Source organism: Idiotropiscis lumnitzeri, chromosome 10, assembly GCF_059441095.1.
Source record: "Idiotropiscis lumnitzeri isolate Australia: NSW breed Sydney's pygmy pipehorse chromosome 10, RoL_Ilum_1.0, whole genome shotgun sequence".
Classification (NCBI taxonomy): domain Eukaryota; kingdom Metazoa; phylum Chordata; class Actinopteri; order Syngnathiformes; family Syngnathidae; genus Idiotropiscis; species Idiotropiscis lumnitzeri.
Window position 1 is genome coordinate 13,243,698 of NC_142400.1, and position 21,697 is coordinate 13,265,394.

Below are 21,697 nucleotides of genomic sequence, written 5' to 3' on the forward strand. Positions count from 1 at the left end.
AGAAAGTTAATTAGGCATCAAGAGACCCATTGGAAGCCTGTGGTTGCCAGTGACATCCGAAAAGTGGGACAAAAACATGTTTGCATGCAGGGAGATGTACACGGTGTTCTTTAACACTTGATTGTCAAGTGGCACTGTTCATGTTGCATTCATTGCCGACAGAATACTATATTGTAACCGACTTTTTTTTTTATTAATATGCTCGTGCGATCGCATGAAAAGAAGGCCATTGTAGTTTCACGAATTAAGGTTTGGAAAAAATATGAAGACCTTAAATCTTACTTTTTTGGACACACTCACTGTCAATAAAACTTAAGTTTTACGACTTAAATGGGGTGAGTAGAGTTGGATGAAAAAGACCACAAAAAGCTACTAATAATTAAGTATAATTATGGCAAAATTAGCTTCAAGTATAACATGCAATTGTAATTTCACACCACTTGGCGGTGCTAGAGTACGGTACATTACAGGGAAAATGATCCTCTCCAAGAATTGCGATACTGAACAAATGCACTTTTTGGGGTCCTTATAATAGTGACAGGAAACTAAATAAAAACTAAACTAAAATTGTACTGTATTATATGTGCTCATGTGCACCTACGCTGTGGTCGGGGGGGGGGGGGCAGAAAACGACAAGATAAAAAAAAGTGATATTGTTTTACGTGTACATAAACGTATGCGAGTAATTATACTAAATATGAAGACATTGTGAAATTTGTAGGCAGAAACACCACGTGATAAAATACAGCAGCACGTGTACAGTTCAGGACCTTTTAACCTTTTAATGTGTTGACTGGAAGCAGTACAATGTTAAACCACAAGGCAATGTTGAAATACTTGAAACAGGACCTCTTCGTTTTTTGAGTGAAAAAAAAATAGCTTATTTGGATTATCCATGTCCTTTTATTTGAGATCCTTAAGGCTAATATGTATGAACGTCACGGTAACAAAGTAAATACTTTATACAGTACATACATACATACCTACAGTCATCCGTCCATTTTCAACACCGCTTATAATGTAGGCTATATACCATAAATACACTTGACATATATCATAACTATCATAAAATACCTTACAATAAAATTTCTCATCGCTACATATGCTATCTACTGTATGTATAATTTACCTCATAATTTACACATCCCACCATCCATTTGCAGGTTAGCAAAGAGCAGCCTTTAAACAGTCTTGAGAGTGCGATTCGATGAGTAAAATTAAAGCTTCGTGCTTCGTTTGATTGAAACATAAATTGTCAAATCAAGAGATGGAATATATAAGTGTTCAAAAATAAGGTTTAAAATAGGTTTAAATCTGGAGTCTTTGGTTGTTTAAATCAACAGTCTGACTGATGCATGTGTTATATTGACTAAATGCCCATACAATATTTCATGCTACATTAATGGATATATTTGTAATATTGACATTATAGTTGATTTATGAGGTTTACTGTGACTAAATTACAAATGAACCAATTTCAGTCCATTCTTTTTCAGGATACAAGTTTTGAACGCCCTACTAACTGATAGCGTTGATGAGGTAAACATACTCAACGGGAACTTGACAATCCCGGCAGCAGTCCTCAACTTAATTTTTGGCTAAAATGTGTTTTTCTTCCCACATAATATTGCAATTTTCTCCTGATAATATTATAATTTATATTTTATATCTATTATCTTATCGCATAAACTGTTTGGTTATTCAGTGTTTCCCTTATACTTCTTGTTCGCACCGATGATGTTTTATCCTGTCCTTTTAATTTTTAATAATTTCAAACTGCTAGTTTGTAATATGAGAGATATGTTCTTGAGTTTGGCTGAGTGTTGCTTTTTTGAAAGCATTGTCAGTGTTGTTTTAGGTGAATTGTATACAGTATAAAGTTTATTTCCTGTAAGGCCATTTAATGTAAACATTTCTGCGAAAAATTTGAAATGAACAGGATTTGCATGTGTTTTAACAGTCATTAAAAGAAGACAGCACATTAATTGAGCAAATATGATGTAGGCTTGTTGTAAACATAGCTGAATCTTGTAATCCACATTTATGTTTGTGACTAAATTAATAAATATTAATTTGAATAAATATTGTAATAAATTACATTGACTATTTCATCATCCTTACTCTTATCATTTGGAAAGAAAATCCAATCAAACTCATCATGAATTCAACAACAACCGTTTTACATTACTTTAGTCAAATGTATCCCATCCATGATAATAAAATGTGATATTTTATCGCGCGTGCTACAGCAAATATTGTCAGCTGCTGTGTCAGCTCCCCTTCCTCACATTTTATTCATTACATAAGATCTATGAAGTTAAACAACTACATGCAAAGTGAAGATGAACATGCTGACGTTTCACAGCATCGTTTTGAGGACTACGGTACTCCGAGAAGATGCAGGTTAAACACCACAGTACCCGTTTCCAGTTCCAAACGGGTTTACACACAGCTTCACACGTGCACGGTTGAAATTATAATCACACTACGATTTCTTACAAGATTTACTTTTTTGGACACTCCTAAATTTCTCCAGCTTCTGAGCCTTCTTCTCACCTCCTCTTCATCACATTTCAAACCTTTGCTGTGCAAGTATTCATCCACCCTTCTTTCATATACATTTTCACTATAGCATCAGACAACAAGCCAGTGATGAAGCTATGGGGGAGGAACAAAATAAGTCAATGAATTAAACAAACAAAGTAATAGTAAACAGATTAATTAGTCGATTGTAATCATTTTGAGCATGATAAGTAAACAACAAGAAATAAGTACTTACTGTAAACTGACGAACTTCCCCATTGTCTACCAAATGATGTTCTGTCTCTGGGGTGATGGCATAAGCCAGTCTCTGTTTGAGTAAAAAGGTAGACAATATTATGCAGAGCAAAGAGTATACCACAAACGCCACTGAAACATGACAGAGATGCAAAGCGGCTTGAACTTACATCACAAAACTTTCCAGGTAGGCTACAAAGTTTATAGATGGCGTAAAGGGGCACCATGGTCATCGACGAAATGGCCAGGCACCATCCCAGCACGTTAGCCCAGGGAGGAAACATGTAGGTGCCATAGTTGGGGGGGTTAAATGTTGCAAAGCTCACTACCACCATGAACTAGGAGAATTTTGCAAAGAGAAGGCATTAAATAATCAGATCAAATCACATCCCCAAAGACATGCATGTTATGTTAATTGAAAACACAAATCAGGGGTCACCTTCATATTAATCAATACTAAATGAGTCGGGCACATTTTCAAAAAGATTGGCGGGAACTGCTCTAAATTGTACATAGGTGTGAATGTGACTGAATGCTAGTTTGTCTCAATGCGCACTTAAATTGTCTAACGACCAGACTAAAGTGTTTCTTATTCAGACTCAAATAGGATACGCTCGAGCTCACCTCACCCGCTAACCAAATGGAGACACACGCTATAGAAGCTGCATGGATATTTACTTTTTATAGTATATAGGCTCATGTTTTTGTTAATTATTTATTCTTGTATATTATTTAATAAAATAAATTATTCAGACACAACAGTCACAAACAGTAAAATAATACACAGTGTCAAGTTTTGACATCATTATTGTTGCCGCAGCAATGCTATTATTTGTGTAAAATGGCACTCAGTAGAACAAAGATGGGACTGGGGACAAAAGTGTATACAACTATTGTTTTTTTAGCAATTTGGCTTTTTCTAAAATCTATTATCTACTCTGCAGATTAATTTGTGGTTGATTTAGGATGCCAACTATATGGGCAGTGCCAGTATTATTATGTCTTAAGTGTCCTCGTAACTCAAACTATGCACCTTCCTCATGATTCACTTGACATGGGAATTACCGGTGGTTTTAATTTTGAAATACACACCAGGAGAAAGCACGGGCTGACAAATTTCCAGCACAGCCTCCAATATCTGCCCGGCCTCTGACCAATCATCTCCTCGATGTCATCACTGAAACGGTCCACTCCTGGAACACAAGCAGAGATTCAGAATTTATCTAATAATACAGACTTTGACAAACAACTCATTTACTTTTTATCTTTTTATTACAGCGCTATATTGACATGCTTGAATTAGTGTTTGTATGGATTCAATGTGTTTCATGGGAAGTAAAGAATAGTCTTATATTGTCAGAAAGAAATCCTTTTGAATTCAAGTTTTAAAGTAGTGTCTCAAAATTTGAAACGGTAAATTACTGAATTATATACAAAAATACAAGTTATAATACAATACAACAACTGTTCTCTTTTCAGATCTTTCCTTCCCAGAAGGCATCTCTTGCTGCGTAGGTTTTTATTGAGATAGACACCAGAACGAAAGACCACAGTGGCCAGGGTTGAAAGGTTCTTGTAAAAGCTATGAGGAAAGGAAAAAAAAAAAGGGCTCACCGAGGCCTCGGGCTTGATTTATCAGGCCTGCCAAGGTCGAACCCCACCAAAGTGGGCCAATATACAGACCCCACTGCCTGAGGCTGAGTTAGTATTGAGTCCTCCCAATGAGTTGAATGGACATATGAAAAGTAACCCAAGGCACAAGTTCAAGTCGCTGTTTTTTTCCCCACCCTTCAGATATTTTTATTATAAATTGTATACACTGGTGGTTAAAAAAAAACAAAAAACAGATTACTCCGTACAGATGCAAATGCATATACTATTAAAAAAACTTGTTGTCCTTAACTGGTTTATATGCATGGCAGTTAGTGTACATTACACCCCACTAATTCAAAATTTGGTAATCATGCTTTTTCTAGTGAGGTAAACCTGAATGACGGTAACAAATAACCCAGTAAATACTTGATGAAAATGACAGAGTAGGCTGTAGTATCAATCATGGATGAAAATCAAATTCAATTAAAATACATTTGACGGTTTATTGCTCACTCAAGAAAACCGTGTTTCCTCTTGTAGTCACAGTAACAGTCATGACAATGTGGCTGACCTGTGTAAAACTGAGTACCAAAGGTGAATTAAGGTCAATTCACTTATCAGCCAGCTGAGGAATTTATTGCAAACGGGAATTCCTTGTGTCCCACATGCTGTTACGTAAACTGGGCAACCACTTCTGAGCAACAACAAAGTAACACTGACAGAAGTCAAGCACCTGGTCCTGACTTTATGATCAAAATAAATAAAAACATGCAATGGCGTAGTCCAGAACCAGATCCACATTCTTAATGCATACAACACTTGCATCTGTGTTGCCAATCATTTAAAAATATAAACAAATATATGAATATATGAAAATAATAAACAAATATTTCTTCAGTAAGAACACTTATTCTCTCTCTCATATATATATATATTAATTACTTTTATTTAATCATTAGTGATGGACAATGGTATAATACAAGCTGGACATACAAAGTTATAGTATAAATTATGAGGTCAGCTATATTATGAATCATCAGTGAGATTATTAAACTATGTTTTGTTATTTGTTGTTTAATCGAGAATGTATTTTCATTATGAACGCTTGTAATGTTTTTTTGGCTTTCATTTTTGGAATAACGTCTTGTTTGCAGTGTCTAACACTGGCATATTCAAAACAACTGAGTCCGTATTGATTGCCATTTCCTGGAGCCTTACAATGGCAGTCACAACATGGCAATCATCATTTAATAGACAGATTATGCCCCAAGCAGGAGGCACATTGAGGTGGCCGGAGACTGAAGGGGCGAAAGCCATTAGTGTGTGTTGACATTTTCGTTTCTTTAAATTTAGGCCTAATAGAAGTAGGTCACGTTGAGTCACAGCACATCCACGCAGACAGATTTCTCATCAGAGCCCTAATATAACATCAGCATTGCTCGCCACGACAACATGAATAATCTTTTTTTTCTTCTGTCATTCTCAGTTTCGCTTACCGTAGAACCATGCAATACCGATAGCTTCAATAAGCACTCCAAACAGAATGGACGTCCCTGCGGCAAAGTGGTCCAATAGAGTAAACACGTACATCCCACCCTACCGTGACAGAGAAACAATGTCACTGTTCTGTAATGATACATATACAGATGATTATGGAAATTGAAGATCTCAGTTATATAACTACAAGTTTTTACAATTCATTACATTGGAAACATTTCCGAAAAGATTTGTAGAAATTCTACCACACTCCCTGAGTAACATAACAGTCTCAGTATAATACTTACATTTGTAACGCAAAAGAGCGAGATGAGGAAGGTCGCGGTAACAATGAAGAGAGTGAACAGCTCTCGATGCTTGTGGAGGCATTTGAATTCATCAATCAGACCGGTAATGACAGACTCCATCCCACCCATCTAAAAGGTAAAGGAGAAGGAGAATAGACACGGGAACTTTCATTTACACTGCTGCTCGAATGCACAACTAAATTACTGTACATTAAAAATATATCTATGACCATCATATATATTTTAACCTGTCCTGTTCAACTGCTTGGTCATGCAGAATGGTGGATATTTATTGAATTTAATTCTGGAACAATTTTTCTTTGCAACAAGGGAGTTTTGAAATACTAGCTGTTTGTATTGCGATTTGTTTGAATTGCTGTTGAACAGAACAAGGTGTGACAGAAGACAGAGAGAAAGAACACAGAATAGAACAGGACAAGAGCAGAATAGGACTGAGCAGTGCTTGACAGGGGAAATAGTTAGCAAGCGCTTTTCACACACCCGCTTTAAAGGGAATGAGAAGACCCACTTGGATTGCTGGCGAATCAAGTCTGGAGTGCTCACGCCCACAACAGTGCACAGCGCCCTTTTTAAAATGCACCACACAGCACCTGCTTAGATGGCTCTGAGAGAACACCTGCATTTAGTGAAGCCCGCCCATAGTTTTAGACCGCACCATACGCCAGACTTACAAAAATAGAGCCCCTAGTGTCCAGAGTTGAGGACTCGGCTTCAGCCATCTGCAAGGGAAGCGCGATTCGGGTTGCCCATTTTGTGGGCACTCAGTCAAGAGGATACCAGTCATGCCCAGTGACCAACGGCGGGCAGGGGAGCAACCAGCCATCACCCCAGGACACACTCACCAGGAGAGAAAGAGGCCCCTAACCACGCTATCAAGTTTCGCCTCAATATCACCCCGCCAGCTATGAGCACCTGTCCCAGCGCACAGTAGGGCCGACCTGGGAGGTGCCGATCCCCAAAACGGGTTCAAAGGCGAAGGACTCCACACCCACCAGGCATCCCGAGAGGGGGCAGTCAGCACCCTCTCAGGATGCAGGGAGTTCCCGGGAGTGGATCCGACCCCAGAGCACACCAGAAAGGAAACACATGCACCACACCACCGGGGAGGAGGCGTAGGAGGAACAAGCACCATACCCCTGTGGCGTTGTATTTATCATATGACAACTATTTGTAGGCAGAAAACATGAAACATGGACATGGAAGGTGAATACTCACAGCACTGTCAATGCCGAGTGTCAGGAGCATGATGAAGAAAATTACTGCCCACACTGATGACCCAGGCAATGTGGCAATGGCTTCTGGGTAAATAACAAACACCAATCCAGCACCTAAAAAGCAGAAAATAAACACTTGCATCATTATAAATGAATTAGCACTCGAAAGCGGAGATTTATTTTCCTTTTATGTAGTTAACATCCATTTTAGAATAAAGATAAATTTGGTTTGGTCACAAGTTGTGCGTGTGTGTGTTTTTTTAATTACAGTTGAAGTAGCTTTAGCATATCGTGCCACTTTAAATGTCCTAGACCTCCCAGTTCAAGAGCTGTGTCAAAGAAACGCAGTGGTGTAAAACTTGACTACATCTTATTTGGAGGTCATACTATAACAGTATCCTGCTTTTCATGCAACTAAATAAAATAAATTAGAAGCAAACAGCATGTAACAGGATTTTAAAGCAATATCTCTTTGCCAGTGTCTATCAGCATAGGCCACGCATCACCAAATGGCGGACCGCGCGATGGTTCGGACCTGACCCATGACCGATCTACGATGAATTTTTTTCAGGGTGCATTCGCAAACGTTGGCGCTGCAATTCTAGTTAATACGGAAAAGGCGTCACTGATTTGAGCCAATCAAATCTTTTGTTTACGATCCACTGCCAATTACGCAGCAGACCGGAAGAGAGTGCTGCTGACAGTTTGCCGTGCTAAAAAGTTAGAAAGGTCGATGCGTGTTGTTTTAAATGAATGGACGGAGAAATGTAGTTTTGTTCTGGCTGCAGCCGATTCCAAACCAGCGTGCATCATATGCTCCGAAACCGTCGCAACATTCGAAGCGCCACTACGAAACAAAGCACCACCCTTTTTTGCAAAGTTATCCGCTGAAGTTTGAGGTGAGCGCACGCAAAAACATCGAACTTATAGTGCAGTATAACAGAAATTTACATTTTCGTTTACAGCCCAGCGTCATGCAAACGAATGTTCACTAAAAGTATCATGGATTTTGGAGAAACATAAAAAAACATTCAGTGATGGGGAAGTTGCGAAGGAGTGCTTAAATACGGTTGCACAAACATTATTTAAAGGAAAACACAAAGGCCAGATGTGTGAAATAATCTACCAAATCCCAATGGCCCTGACTCCGTTCCAACCCAGATTTAAGTCACTGGCAGGGCAGTCACAAAATCATTTTTCTCATTAAGAGAAGTTAAAAAAATATTCAAAAGAAAAGGTGGTGTCAAAGCTCATTTTGAATTAGTTTTTCATGAGGACAGCCGTTTTTATTGATTGTTGACCTGTTTTACTTGGATAATTAGGCTTTCCATTTTTTTAGGCTGATAACTCTTTGATTTGAGAAAAAAAAAGGTAAAAGATGTTAACTCAATGCTTAGCACTTGATATATTTCTGCAGGAGATAATTGACTGTTTTTTTTTTCTGGAAGTGGCAAACTTAAGTTCCTGGAGCCACATTTTCTTGAATGTGAAATACACGCCTTATATTTGTTTGACTGGCAAAGGTGTTCAATGTGAACATTGCTAAATATTTAGTATATAAGTGCGCTCTGTTGAAAATGACTAAATATTGAAACTAAAAATGTAAACATCGGCTAGACATTAAGGGAAGTTGGACTTTGGTTCGGACCTTTTAATTGGAAGAAACTTTAGTCGTGGACCTCTGTGACTTTTAATTGAATACCTCTGGCATAGGCCATTAATATGTTTATAAAGGTAGACGTTTTGAAAAATTGCTTGTACTGGATCCCATTAGCTTATGCATGAATACTCACTATTTGGTTTATATTGCATTGTGACTCAAATTTGATTTGTTTGGTAATGTTTATCCTTTGCACTCTATAAAGAAGTTACATTACGTAAAATGGAGTTCATCATATAATCGTGCTGGTATACACATACTGTAAAAATAGTGGTCTGTGGCATCAGCACCATGGACAGCTCCATAAAAAGGTGGTCAAAAGGAAAGGCTGCTTGGCAAGCCTCCCTTTCCCACACTCTTTCCCTCTCACCCTCTCCCTCTCCCTCCAAATACAAGATAGAGAATTGTCTACATAAATTCCTTCTTTCCGCCAGTTACATATAATTTACTAATAAATAAATATCCATCCATCCATTCATTGGCTATTCCGCTTCTTCTCACAAGGGTCGCGGTGGCGCTGTAGCCTACCCCAGCTGTCTTTGGGTGGGAGGCGGGGTACACCCTGAACTGCTTGCCAGCCAATTGCAGTAATTAATATATAATATTTATCAATTATGATTATAGAGGTATGATTATGTTGAGCAGTTCAGTAGTCTGCGGAATTAATTTGGTCCTGTTACATAAAATACTACAGTAACTGTCCCGTTGTAATGTTTGTTAAAATAATGTTAAAAATATTGAAATTCAGACAAACTGTTCTGGAACTGAATTTATATATTTCGGCAGCTCTTCTATGGGCTGTTGTTGCCATTTTCACCTTTTTACCGTGTTTGTTTCAACATTTCTGGACCTCTGTGTATTTCTTGGCCATTGACGCACAATTTGTGGCGATTTAGATTTAGCTGTCAGCACTGTGTGTTAGGTTTAAAACATAATTAAAAAAAAAAAAAAAAGCATGACGATTTTTTTTTTTTTGCCGAAAAAATAAGGAACTGTGAACAATGAATTGTGTATAGTTGCAACAGCACCATACCGTCTCTTGCGACATTTTCCAGAGCCACATTGTGCTTGTACGACATGTAGCCAAGGAAGGAGAAGACAACAAAGCCAGAGAAGAAGCTGGTCAAAGAGTTGATGGAGCTGGTGATGATGGCGTCCCTGGAACATTACCATAACATTAACATTAACATAAACCAAATTAAATGAAGATTGAATATGAAAAAAAAAACAAAATGCAGAATTGATCATTATTACTGTCTTTATATTATTTACATTATACAATATATTCCTGCACCGCATAGTGAATGGATAAATATTGTAAATTGTATTCAATATCTGACGAGATAAATCAAGATGCTACATCAATTTCCAAACAACATAAGATCGACATCAGTATTAAATACAGATAAAATTTTAGAATGTTTTTGTTGAAAATTGCCAAAGTTGCCAAATGTTTAAAAATACATCTAAAAGCTTTCAAGAAGGCCTCCTCAAGCATCTACTATTATACAATATAGAAATAAAAGGAAAAGGAGATGGGTGACTTCAGGATTACAGGTTTATGCTCGTTTTGTGCTACGGTTGTCTGTTATACACCAAGGTGTCAAAGGCAAGGCAGGTTCGAGGAGTTTCCTTTAAAGGATGTTGTAACTCACCTGCTGCATTGTGTGTATGTGTGAGGCAAATTCTTGGCCTGGAGTCTCTTTACCTGTAGCAGTTGTTGCTGAATTTGTTGTAGCTGGAAAAGGCGATTAGCACACCAAACCCAACTCCCAGCGAGAAACAGATCTGCGTGGCGGCATCGATCCAAACCTGGGAGGATGGGTGGCAGAAAAGGTGCACTTGTGTGAAGCGGCAAACAAAAGGCACAGGAGAGGAAAAAAGCCATTATTAGGGATAATTGCAGGAAACTCATTCAACGGCAATAGATGAAAGACGCTTGTGAATACAGGGGTAATTTTGCAAATTACAGCGCCATGCATATATCTAATCTAATTCTCTGCAATCTCTCTCTCTCTCTCTCTCTCTCTCTCTCTCTCTCTCTCTCTCTCTCTCTCTCTCTCTCTCTCTCTCTCTCTCTCTCTCTCTCTCTCTCTCTCTCTCTCTCTCTCTCTCTCTCTCTCTCTCTCTCTCTCTCTCTCTCTCTCTCTCTCTCTCTCTCTCTCTCTCTCTCTCTCTCTCTCTCTCTCTCTCTCTCTATATATATATATATATATATATATATATATATATATATATATATATATATATATATATATATATATATATATATATATATATATATATATATATATATATATATATATATATATATATATATATATATATATATATATATATATCTCCGCACCTCACTCCTATATGTGAGTACCGGTCTGATGTTCAGTTAACGATTTAGTGGACAGTGGACAGTTCATTCCATTTGAAATATTTTGCAGTTTCCTGCAGCTATATTCGTAGTAACAATTCAACTTACATGTTGAGGTTTTACCACGTCAAAAAGAATCTATAGAGCTTGGCTATGCGAACACTTCCATATCAACATTTGAGTTTTGAAATGAAATTTGTTGCCAATTACATCACATGTAGTGACTTGCAAGAACTACAGTTGCTTCTAAGAGTAAAAAACGCTTAGATGAGCGTAACAGTTGCTGTTTCCTCCTTATATACTATAATCAACAGCGCTCTAAATAGTCTATATAGGATCATTTGTATAATTCTATTCCATTCTATATGTACTGTTAAAAAATTATCAAAATATATTATTGTATTTTCTTTTATTCGCAACTCCCCCCTGCACTCCTGTTTCCAGCTTTCCACATGGCTCTCACCTTGGCATCACAGAGTTTCAGGAAGTCGACAGAAAGATAGGCCTTAATGCCATCCTTGGCTCCGGGCAGGGTGACTCCTCGGATGAGCAGCACAGTCAAGACCACATAGGGCATGGTGGCTGTGATCCACACAACCTGAGAGGGTCACAGAAGGCAAAAACACATGCACGCACAGAAACGTAGTTAGAAGAGATGCACATTATAAACACATCAAAATGGCTATACAAGTATTCAACTTACTTACTTTACATGCATTCAAGATGAATTTAAAATACCCTGTTAATCTTTAAATCTACAGCACATATAACCAATGTTCTCCCATACAGTAACCCCGCCACACAGCACACAGCTCATGATTCACATTGGTGGCATTCAGGAGGATGTTGTCCTTCTCTTCTATTTGCCACAATCAGAAAAGACAGATTTCAATTTGTTACCTTGCCAGACGTCTTGACACCCTTCCAGAGACTGAAGTAAAGTAGAACAATAACCACAGCGAGACAGGATGTCAACTGCCAACGTGGACGGCCCAGGTTATCAATACCACTGCTGTCCTGAATGTGGAGCACCCCTCGCCTATGGGATGGAACATACACCGCTTTACTTAAAATGTGCAAAATGTTAAGATTTAAAGCAAATTTAATGATTGTTTTTTAAATTAATTAATTAATTTAATTAATTTCTTAGTTATTAAATAAAGTTTCCTAAAAAGAAGTAAGTTAATATACTTTGAACCCAGAAAATATCCTTTTTTTATGACAAAATGTAGCTATTGTGGCGTTTATTCAGGTGAGTTCTGTAGTCCGGAAATTACGGTAAGTGGATGTGGAAAGGAATGCCTTGAGCTTTAAATAATAAACATCTGCCATTAGCCTCGCGACATGCATTTTTCCGGTGGACAGGGGCGGAGGGGATGGGCTTGTGAAATGCAAGGACGGAAGTGCATTAAATGAATGAGGATTGACGGGGCTGCAGGACAATGATTTTATGAATAATTGAATGACACATTTCAAATGTACCTTCCAAAGTAAACATAACTTAATTAAATTGGAATGTTAAGTTAATTCACTCATGTTCCGTAAAAAATAAATAGCTCAGTTGCTGGTAGGCAAGTCAGATATTATTTTATATTGAAGTTGTTCGAGGGAATAGTGGCAATCAGTTCAAATCAAATGGATGGAGTAGCTCCTCGATGCCATTACTTAATTGTAATAATTTGATTTGATGAAATTTAACTGAGTCTGTTTAATATTCATGGTAACATTTGAGGGGAGTCAAATATCTTCATTCAAAAGTGGTGTTGACTCATTTCAAATCCATTGGGATGAATCCAACATATTTTTTGTTCTTATTTCACTTGTGTTACATAAACAATAAATATCTGAGTTATTTGTAGACAAATCCAAGATTTCTTTATACTTAAATATATCCTTACAATATGTTTCCTAAAACCATTTGAGTTCAAATAATTCAACAGGGTTACAGTGTAGGTATAAAAAAAAAACAACTGGTGATGTTAATGCAGATATTTTGATTACTCCGAGAGGGTGGGACAGATGACACTAAATGCAGTCAAATTGTCTGCTGGTGATTCACTGTAAATAGCACACTGTCATTCCAGCTGCACTTGATGAAAAGCTACAACTGTCACAAGAAAGCAACCATTTTCTCACTAGAATAGAAGACACCTGGCACACACCTGGTCATATCGATGCTAATTGAAAACATATAATAAGAATATGAACGACAAACCATTTTCACAACATAAAAATTACACACATCTCAGCATGATGTATAGTCCAAACTAAACAACAATATTAAATCCAAAGGGGAACACCGGAATGACGATTATTATGACTTTTTTAAGGGATCTCATTACTCAAAGTTATTATCAGACACCTTCATTAAAAACAGTTTTAAACAAATCTCTGTCTTAAGCAAGATAGTGAAGTCCCAGTTGCTCCTGATGCTGAGCCAGTGTTGAAGCAATTTGAGTGCCTTATGGGTGGAAAACTGGGATTCAAGTGAAAGCCCAAGCCCATTTAAAATAAGCATTAATTGCAACCTAAAGTAAAAAAATGGGAAAAAAAACCCTCTAAAAAAATCATGAAAGCCGGATAGGGTTCAAATTTAGTTTATAACACTTCAGTCTTAATTTTTAAAGCTGATGTGGAATAGCCTGGAAATTGCTAGCAAGTTTTGCATAGAGAGTAATATTACCGGTTTTCGACAGTTCCAACATGTACAACAAACAATGAGCCGCATTTTCTTTTTGTCACTGCAAATTCCACCTCTGTGGCTCTCCAGCAATCATTACATTGAAATGTACACTGTCACAGTGTCACAAATGGTGAAGTTGAGCCGACTTACTCAAAGTACTCTTGAGCTGGAGTGGCCTTGTAAATGTCACCGATTGTGCCGTTGTCAGCCCAGTCAGAGCAATTTGGACTGTTCCAAGTGTTGTTGCAGTGCACCCAAGGGAGCTCGGAAGTGAACGAGGAGAAGAGGTAGAAGAGAGCCCAAGAGATGATGACATTATAGTAGAAGCCAACGTAGAGGGAAATGAGGATCACTGTAAATCCTACACCTGTGACACAAAAACAGCCATTCATCATTTAAAGTAAACATTCTGACATTTGGAAGTGGACAATAATAATTTATTGTGAATGTAACTAGTGCCTGGTATAACCGTACATACAGTGATGAGCTTGAGAACTGTAAGTAAGTAAGAGGCTGCAATGGGAGTTCTCGATTGACCTTACACGACTCCCTATGAGGCAGTAGAAACATCTTTTCCCTATAAATACATATAATGTAATGCATTATTAAATTATTAGAATTTATTTTATATAGTGAAGAAATTATTTTAAAAAAATTGCAAATTTTCAAAGTTAATTACACTGCTCAACATAATAAATATAGTGGTCAATTATTTCTTAGAAAAAGCTTCCTTTCATAATCACTATACAAGTGCAAATACAAAAAATAACCATTTAATCCCCAAATTGTATTTATTTATAGGATTATCTTTTTTTTTGTTTCGTGTAATGTTGCAAAAATGCGTACACACTAACAAAAGTTTAGGAAAGCCAAAAGCAATGCCTTTTATATACGCCACATGTGGCTCCTACTCCACTGCCTCTCATCCTCTCTCCCTTTTCTTCTGATAGATTGATCTCGAGGGGAAACCATCTTGTTGATCAGAATAATTACTGCCAATATGGGCATGTGTATGTATGCATTTGAATAATTACTGTTATCCCCCCACTGAGAGGCAGAGAATGACAGTGTGTGAAGTCTGTGATTAGAACGTCGATGTCTTCTGTGGAACCCTGACAGATAGCACATGTTCACAGACAGGAGGCCCACGCGTGCATACACACACAAGCACACACGCTCACACACACCCGCTCTGTCACCCACACGGACGGGGGCTTAAACACAACTATGAGCCACTTTCAGCCCGACAAGGACATTACTGGACACAGGATGGATGTCTGACAGCATACAGAGAAGCAACAGATGGTCTTGGTGATGATCTGTCAATATATTATATATATATGTATATATATATATATATATGCATATATATGCATGGACACACACACAAAAGTAATAATAATCCCATCTGACTGTATCCAAATCCTTGTTCATCATTGTTTTAAAAATCACCTCCAGAGGTTGTCAAGCACTGTTTGACAAAAGCATTACGACGATCAGGACAGTCTAAAAGCCTAATTTTCATTTGTTTTCCATCTGAGTGCAACCAGAACCTGATGTTCTGGGCGGATAAACAATGCCTGTCGGCGCTTGACACAGACAAGTGAACAAAAGGAGGACTGGCATGTGAATGGGCAAGCAAGTGGGTAGGAAAGCAGACACATGGACATGTAGGTATTGATGGGAAGTCAACTAGTTGGCAGTGTAGTGGGAAGGGAGATGGACACAGGGACAGACTTTGATGGATCAAAAGTGAAGTGGATCAGCCATGCAAAAATGTACAGTATGGATACTGACGTTAGGTAACGCCTACATAATCCATTGAGCTCCAATACAAGAGCTGTTTTAATGGTTATAGTTTAAATGTTCAAAAGTTCACAATTAAAGCTTTTATTTTGTGGTATTTAAACCTGCATGTGTTTAACAAGTTAGAACAGAGCATCTTATGATAGAACTCACCCACTTCTCAAGTGAGCAAAATGATCGTAAGCAAACCATTTTGAAACTGAAAATAGAGGGAAAATTGGTCTGAGCTATGGCACAAACATTTGGCATGTTCTGAAAAAGAGAGAAACTAGTGGTGCATTTAGCAACAGATTTCGAGCAAGTCGGCATAGCATATCAATCAGCAGTTTTTTTACTTTTTTTAATTTTGTGAGAGCTGTGAAGAAACACCCAAAGAAAACAGTCAGTGACCTCCACAGGGCAGGGATAAAGTTATGACAATCCACCGAAAAAGATTTTGGGAGAATAATAAAACCAATACTTTCTGAGCTATATTAATGACCTTTGGGCAGCCTTCATGTCTGTTATTGCGCAACTGGAAAACCGAATACACATGCAGTAAGTGATGATGCTGTCTATGGAGCGCCGATAGAAGGCCACCGGCAGTTTTTGTGGCAGATAGCTACTCATGAGGACTCTAAAGAAAGACTTTCTCTGCTGTACCTTCTTAACAATAGTTGTTGCGATTGTGCTCCAAATCAGGTTGTCTGTAACCTGCACATCCAAGAAGTGAAACTCAGGCAACCTCTCCACAGGGACTTCACGAATGAGCAATGTCTTTGTTCTTCTGTAGTCCACAATAATCTCCTTAGTTTTGGTTGTAATCAATCAAATTAAATTCACACCACAGTGACAGCAGATCCACCTCATCCAGGTTTGCTGATTAATCCTCCACAGAGGTGAGTGGCAATCATATGCCAATTTTATAAAGTTGTTGTTGCAGTGAATGGGAGAACAGTCATAAATTTAGAGCAGGGGACACAGCCCTGAGGGGGGCCAGTGCTCAGGCTAATGGCTGCGGGGACGTGTGGGCCTATTACCACCCACTGAGAGCGGTTCGTCAGGAAATCCAAAATCCGAAGGCAGATAGAATTAGACACACCCAGGCCTGACACCTTATTCACCAATCTGCTGGGGAAGATGATATTAAACGGCACGCTGAAGTCTACTAAGAGCAGTGAGGCATAGCGACCATGCTGCTCAAAAGCAGCGTCTGAGATGGATGAATGGAGCCAAGTCGCCGTAAAAAGCAGGATACAAAAGCACCTTAGATGAGCCACAAAAGTTTTATAAACTGCTGAGACAGAGATTAACCTCTCCCAAGATGATTGTAAGGCCAAAGTATGGGGAAAGAAAGGATCTGCTTATGATCCAAAAAAAATAAAAGCTCATCTGTGAAGCATGTTGGAGGTATTGTCATAACTTGGGTTTGCATGGCTGCACCTGGAATGGGCTCACTAGTCTTTACTGATGATAAAATGCAAGATGCTATCAGCAGAATGAATGAATGAATTCAAAAGTCTACAAAAAAGAAAACACATTCAAACTAATCAAGAAAAGCTTCATCATGCACCAAGAAAACGACCCAAAACACAGCCAACAGAACAAAGGATTTCATCAGAGAGAAAAAATTGGCAGGCCCGAGACAGACCAAGTCAATCACCGGACCTTAAAGTCAATGAAGTATGCATTTTACCTCCTGAAAGGGACAGTGTGGGATGAAACCCCCAGAAACAAACAAGTGTTCTTCATTTTGTACCAACAAAGAAATTGGGCAGAAATGCCACAAACCTTTCAGAGGTTATTTCACATTTTCAGGGTGCGACCAGCTGTCTCCCCAGGATTCCAGATCAAAACATGACTCCTCGACTTCCCCATTAACATTGGAGCTATGCTGGAACATGGTGGCCATCCACCAACCATACACTATTCCTTCCATCTTGACCACCCAGGTTTGCACAGCATTAATCAGTGAACAATCACATGCTGCAAGGAATACTGTTCTATCACTGGCTGCTATAGGCAGAAAAGAGGAAAAACTCATGGCGTAAGCCGCCTCCCACCCAGCCTCTCCTGACCTCAACCCTGCTCAGGACATTTGAAGCATCCTCAAGCAAAGATATATGAAGATGAAAGGAAGTTCACACCCAAACAGCAACTTCGATGAGCTAGTCTGATATCGTGCAAATCAATTCCAACAGGGAATCTGCAAAAACTCACAAGTTCAGTGCATGCAAGCCTCGCAAAGCTGATATCAAATATGAGGTCCCATGTTAAACTTCACAGGTTTGAATTTAAATTGCAAAAAGAATCCTCACATTTTTCTCAAACACTTGATGACTTTAAAATTACTCGGAGTGTCATTTGCATAGTCTACAGTACTACAAAAAAAACCACAATAATCATAGCGTTTTATATATATATATGTATAAATAAATGCATAAATATATATATATATATAAATATATAAACAACAAAAAACAAAAAAAATATATATATATATATATATTCTATATATATAAAATAAGGTCCATATTTTTTGATCAGGAAACTTAAATTTGTTTTGGAACAATTCGGAGTGGCGACTTGAAAAACGGCTACTTTTAATGAGAAATATTGCCATGTCCCGCCTCCGCTCTCCCCAAGGTACTACAAGAGTGACTAAAGTTACCTATTACAAAGTCTCCATCCAAAATCATTGTACTTTCATTGCTTATAGCATCCAAAAACAGTGATCAATTGGCACCAAAATCCATGTGGTCAATAAATTTATGATTTTAACAATTGAGCAGTATCGTAAGAAATTTGATCAAATATCATCAGTTTTAGATATACATGTATCAAATGCTGATGTACCTAATGTGTGTACATGCATGCAAGCCATACCTTTAAATATGGGACATATTTTCCAGACCCCAGCGGCTCCCTCTCTATTGTACTGTCCCAGAGCCAACTCCATGTAAAAGAGAGGCATGCCTGCTATCACCATGAAGAACAGGTATGGCACCAAGAAAGCACCTGAACAGACACGGACATGTTTTAGTAATATTCCCTGAACCGACATGTCAATAATGCATGTTTAGCAGCAATGAGCATCCTTTAGAACAGGGTGTGAGCCTTGGCGATGGCGACAGCTTTTAAACCTAATGAGAGCTCTATGTTAAACAGCCATAATTAGTGACCATAATTGTTGGAGCTAATCTATTCAGAGCAGCTGTGGTTGCTTTTTTATCCTTATTTTGATCTCTTGAAAGGGTTGAAAGAATTGGAGGGGGGGGGGGGGGGTTGTCGATGATACACACTTCTTACACCCCTACAAAAAGGAGAAACATTCTTAATTGAAGGATGTGAAACTTCCACCTTCATTTCACCTTTTCTAAATCTCTCTCGATAAAACTACAAATGTAGACAGTGTCACCCCTTCATTTCCACCTCAACTATTTTAATAGAGGAGGCTGATTTTCTGTCACAACACCCATTCCGCCCTTTTTCCCCCCATTACATCCAACTTCCCAAACTAATCCATCTGCTTCAAACTCACCTCCCCCATTTTTGTAGCAGAGGTAAGGGAACCTCCAGACATTAGCGAGATCCACCGCGAATCCAATCACCGACAATAGAAAGTCAATTTTCTTTCCCCAGGTTTCTCTTTCCTCCTCACCGCTGGGGCTGGTCTGAGTCGAGGTCGGAGCCACGAGGGTGGTGGAGGTGAACTGGACCCCATTCTGCTCCTTCACAAGGATCAGCTCCACCTGCAGGATTAGATTCTTGATTTACCATACCATACCATTTAATCAAAGTAGGACAACATGTTACTCTAACAAACGTTTTAACATTCTCTCCCTTTTCACATAGCAATCCCATTTATCTCTTCAGTGAACAAATATTAAATCATTTCTAATACTGTGTAACACACATTTAATACGACACATGCTACACATCTGCACTGACCTCTTTGGGACCCATAGCATTGGAAGGGTTTTTTTCGGGTGCTACGACTGATGACATCAGGCTAATCGGGACCTTCAGCATGGAGGGGTACTCGGCTTTCGGTTAAGGCAAATAACCCTGACTATGGAAGACGAAGGAAGATGACTGTAGAAGAAATGTAAACAATAAAATGTCAATCACAAGGCAGTAAGGTACATAGGCAAACATTCACACAGAGGGACAATTTTGAGTGTTCAATGAACCTAACATGCTTGTTTTGGGAAGATGGGAGGAAGCCCAAGTAACCATGCAAGCAGAGGGAGAACATGCAAACTCCACACAGGACGGCCAAAGTCAAGATTTGAACCCCTAACCTTGAAACTGTAAGGCAGCCGTGTTAAGTAGTACCCCACCAGAGCAAACCAAATATTATATGCTTGGTCTAAATAAACTCACTTTAAATTGTTTAATTCTGTTGATGCAGAGTATAAATGTTATTACTTTGTTTCTGGCTTTGCATACAAATAGATTAAGCATGCTAAAAAGCAACAGGGTGTGATGTAGAAAAAGACATGCATCGGGAGTGTGTCTCTAAAAGGCCATTGCCACGCGCTCATTACACTTCGCACTTGTTGATCGCCATTTTGATAACAACTAACCTTAATAAGCTCAAACCATCATTCACTTTTTAGATGAAGAGTTAAGCCTTGCTTCACTAAAATCTTCTGAGTGTGTAATGCATTCGAAAATAAATTGGATTATCTCCAGAATAAATGCCCTAATATATTTTTTTAAATATACAGTCTCAGTTAAATAATTAAATAATAAAAGAAACAAAATGCGGAATACACACAGCAATGTTTTATTTCAACTAAGAAATTCATTTGATAAAAAAAGATTGTTTCCATATTTTTAGAAAATTTTCAATTCATCATTAGAAAAAAAAAAACACACAATTTACTACAAATAAAGTAACTGGAGATGCTCTGCAAACAATACCATAATACAAATTTGATTATACAACACTGCATACACACACACCTATATATATATATATATATATATATATATATATATATATATATATATATATATATATATATATATGCAAACATGGTAATATTTGTTTTGTACAAAACTCACCAGTCAGTCACCAGTATCAAGTGAAAAGCTCCCTCAGTTGACGATTTGGTCTGTCACCATCCAGTTGTGTTGAGGCTCCTCACTCGGCTACAAAATAATAATTGACATTTACTTCAATTGTTAGAATTTTGAAACTATCCCAAATTAAACAAAAAAAATAGTGCCAAAAATCACAGCGACAGATAATGCTAAAGACAGAAAAAGATCAAAAGAACTGATCGTCAATGATGAAGTGGCAGCCTCTTTGGCTACCAGAAGACTGTGTGGTCTGCTGTGGGGATCTTTCTGCAGGACCACTCTTGAAATATGAGGAACAATCAACAACACCCCCCACCCCCCAACAACACACACACACACACACACCACTTCTGACCACTCCCTCCTCCCATCCTCACCATGTCTTTGTCTATTCCTCCTCTTCACCATCCAAGTCAGTGTGAATTTCCTCTATGATGAGAAGCACCCTGTCTCTCTCGAAATTGAGGATGTTAAAATTTTACATATTTTTTTTTTAATTAGTAATTCTACAACTGATGGGCAGATTCCAACCACGCAGCAGATACAAATAAAATAAATTTCCAGAATTCTAAGCAACAGTTACCAAAATGTCTTGAAAGTCGATGTAACACATTTATCTCCTTTATAATGGTAGAGGGATCATGAGATAGACATGTTAGTTCAGTTAATTATCAATTAATGTTTTGTAATATATTTGATCATCATTAAGTTTTTAATCCT

At 38.1% G+C, this 21,697-nt stretch overlaps 1 protein-coding gene across 1 annotated transcript; it reads right to left on the bottom strand.

Annotated features, from left to right (window-relative positions):
* Nucleotides 1-768: 768 nt before the first annotated feature.
* On the bottom strand, nt 769-21,230 carry slc6a3 (solute carrier family 6 member 3). The gene is made up of 16 exons (XM_088306585.1): nt 20,960-21,230; nt 19,838-19,981; nt 19,428-19,638; nt 18,773-18,904; nt 14,252-14,468; nt 12,319-12,457; nt 11,882-12,016; nt 10,759-10,862; nt 10,084-10,208; nt 7,392-7,504; nt 6,156-6,284; nt 5,868-5,967; nt 3,871-3,971; nt 2,949-3,116; nt 2,780-2,851; nt 769-2,658 (listed from the first exon to the last, which is right to left on the bottom strand). The coding sequence occupies exons 2-16, from the start codon at nt 19,916-19,918 to the stop codon at nt 2,635-2,637; spliced, it is 1,851 nt and encodes a 616-aa protein (XP_088162711.1). The 5' UTR covers nt 19,919-19,981; nt 20,960-21,230; the 3' UTR covers nt 769-2,634.
* Between the last annotated feature and the right edge of the window lie 467 nt (nt 21,231-21,697).

Coding starts and splice junctions, on each gene's coding strand:
- slc6a3 (XM_088306585.1), bottom strand. CDS start 19,918: ATGCTGAAGGTCCCGATTAGCCTGATGTCATCAGTCGTAGCACCCGAA. Junction 14,469..18,772: donor AATATGTCCCATATTTAAAG/GTATGGCTTGCA, acceptor TTTGTGTCACAG/GTGTAGGATTTACAGTGATC. Junction 12,458..14,251: donor CCAGCTCAAGAGTACTTTGA/GTAAGTCGGCTC, acceptor TCCATCCCATAG/GCGAGGGGTGCTCCACATTC.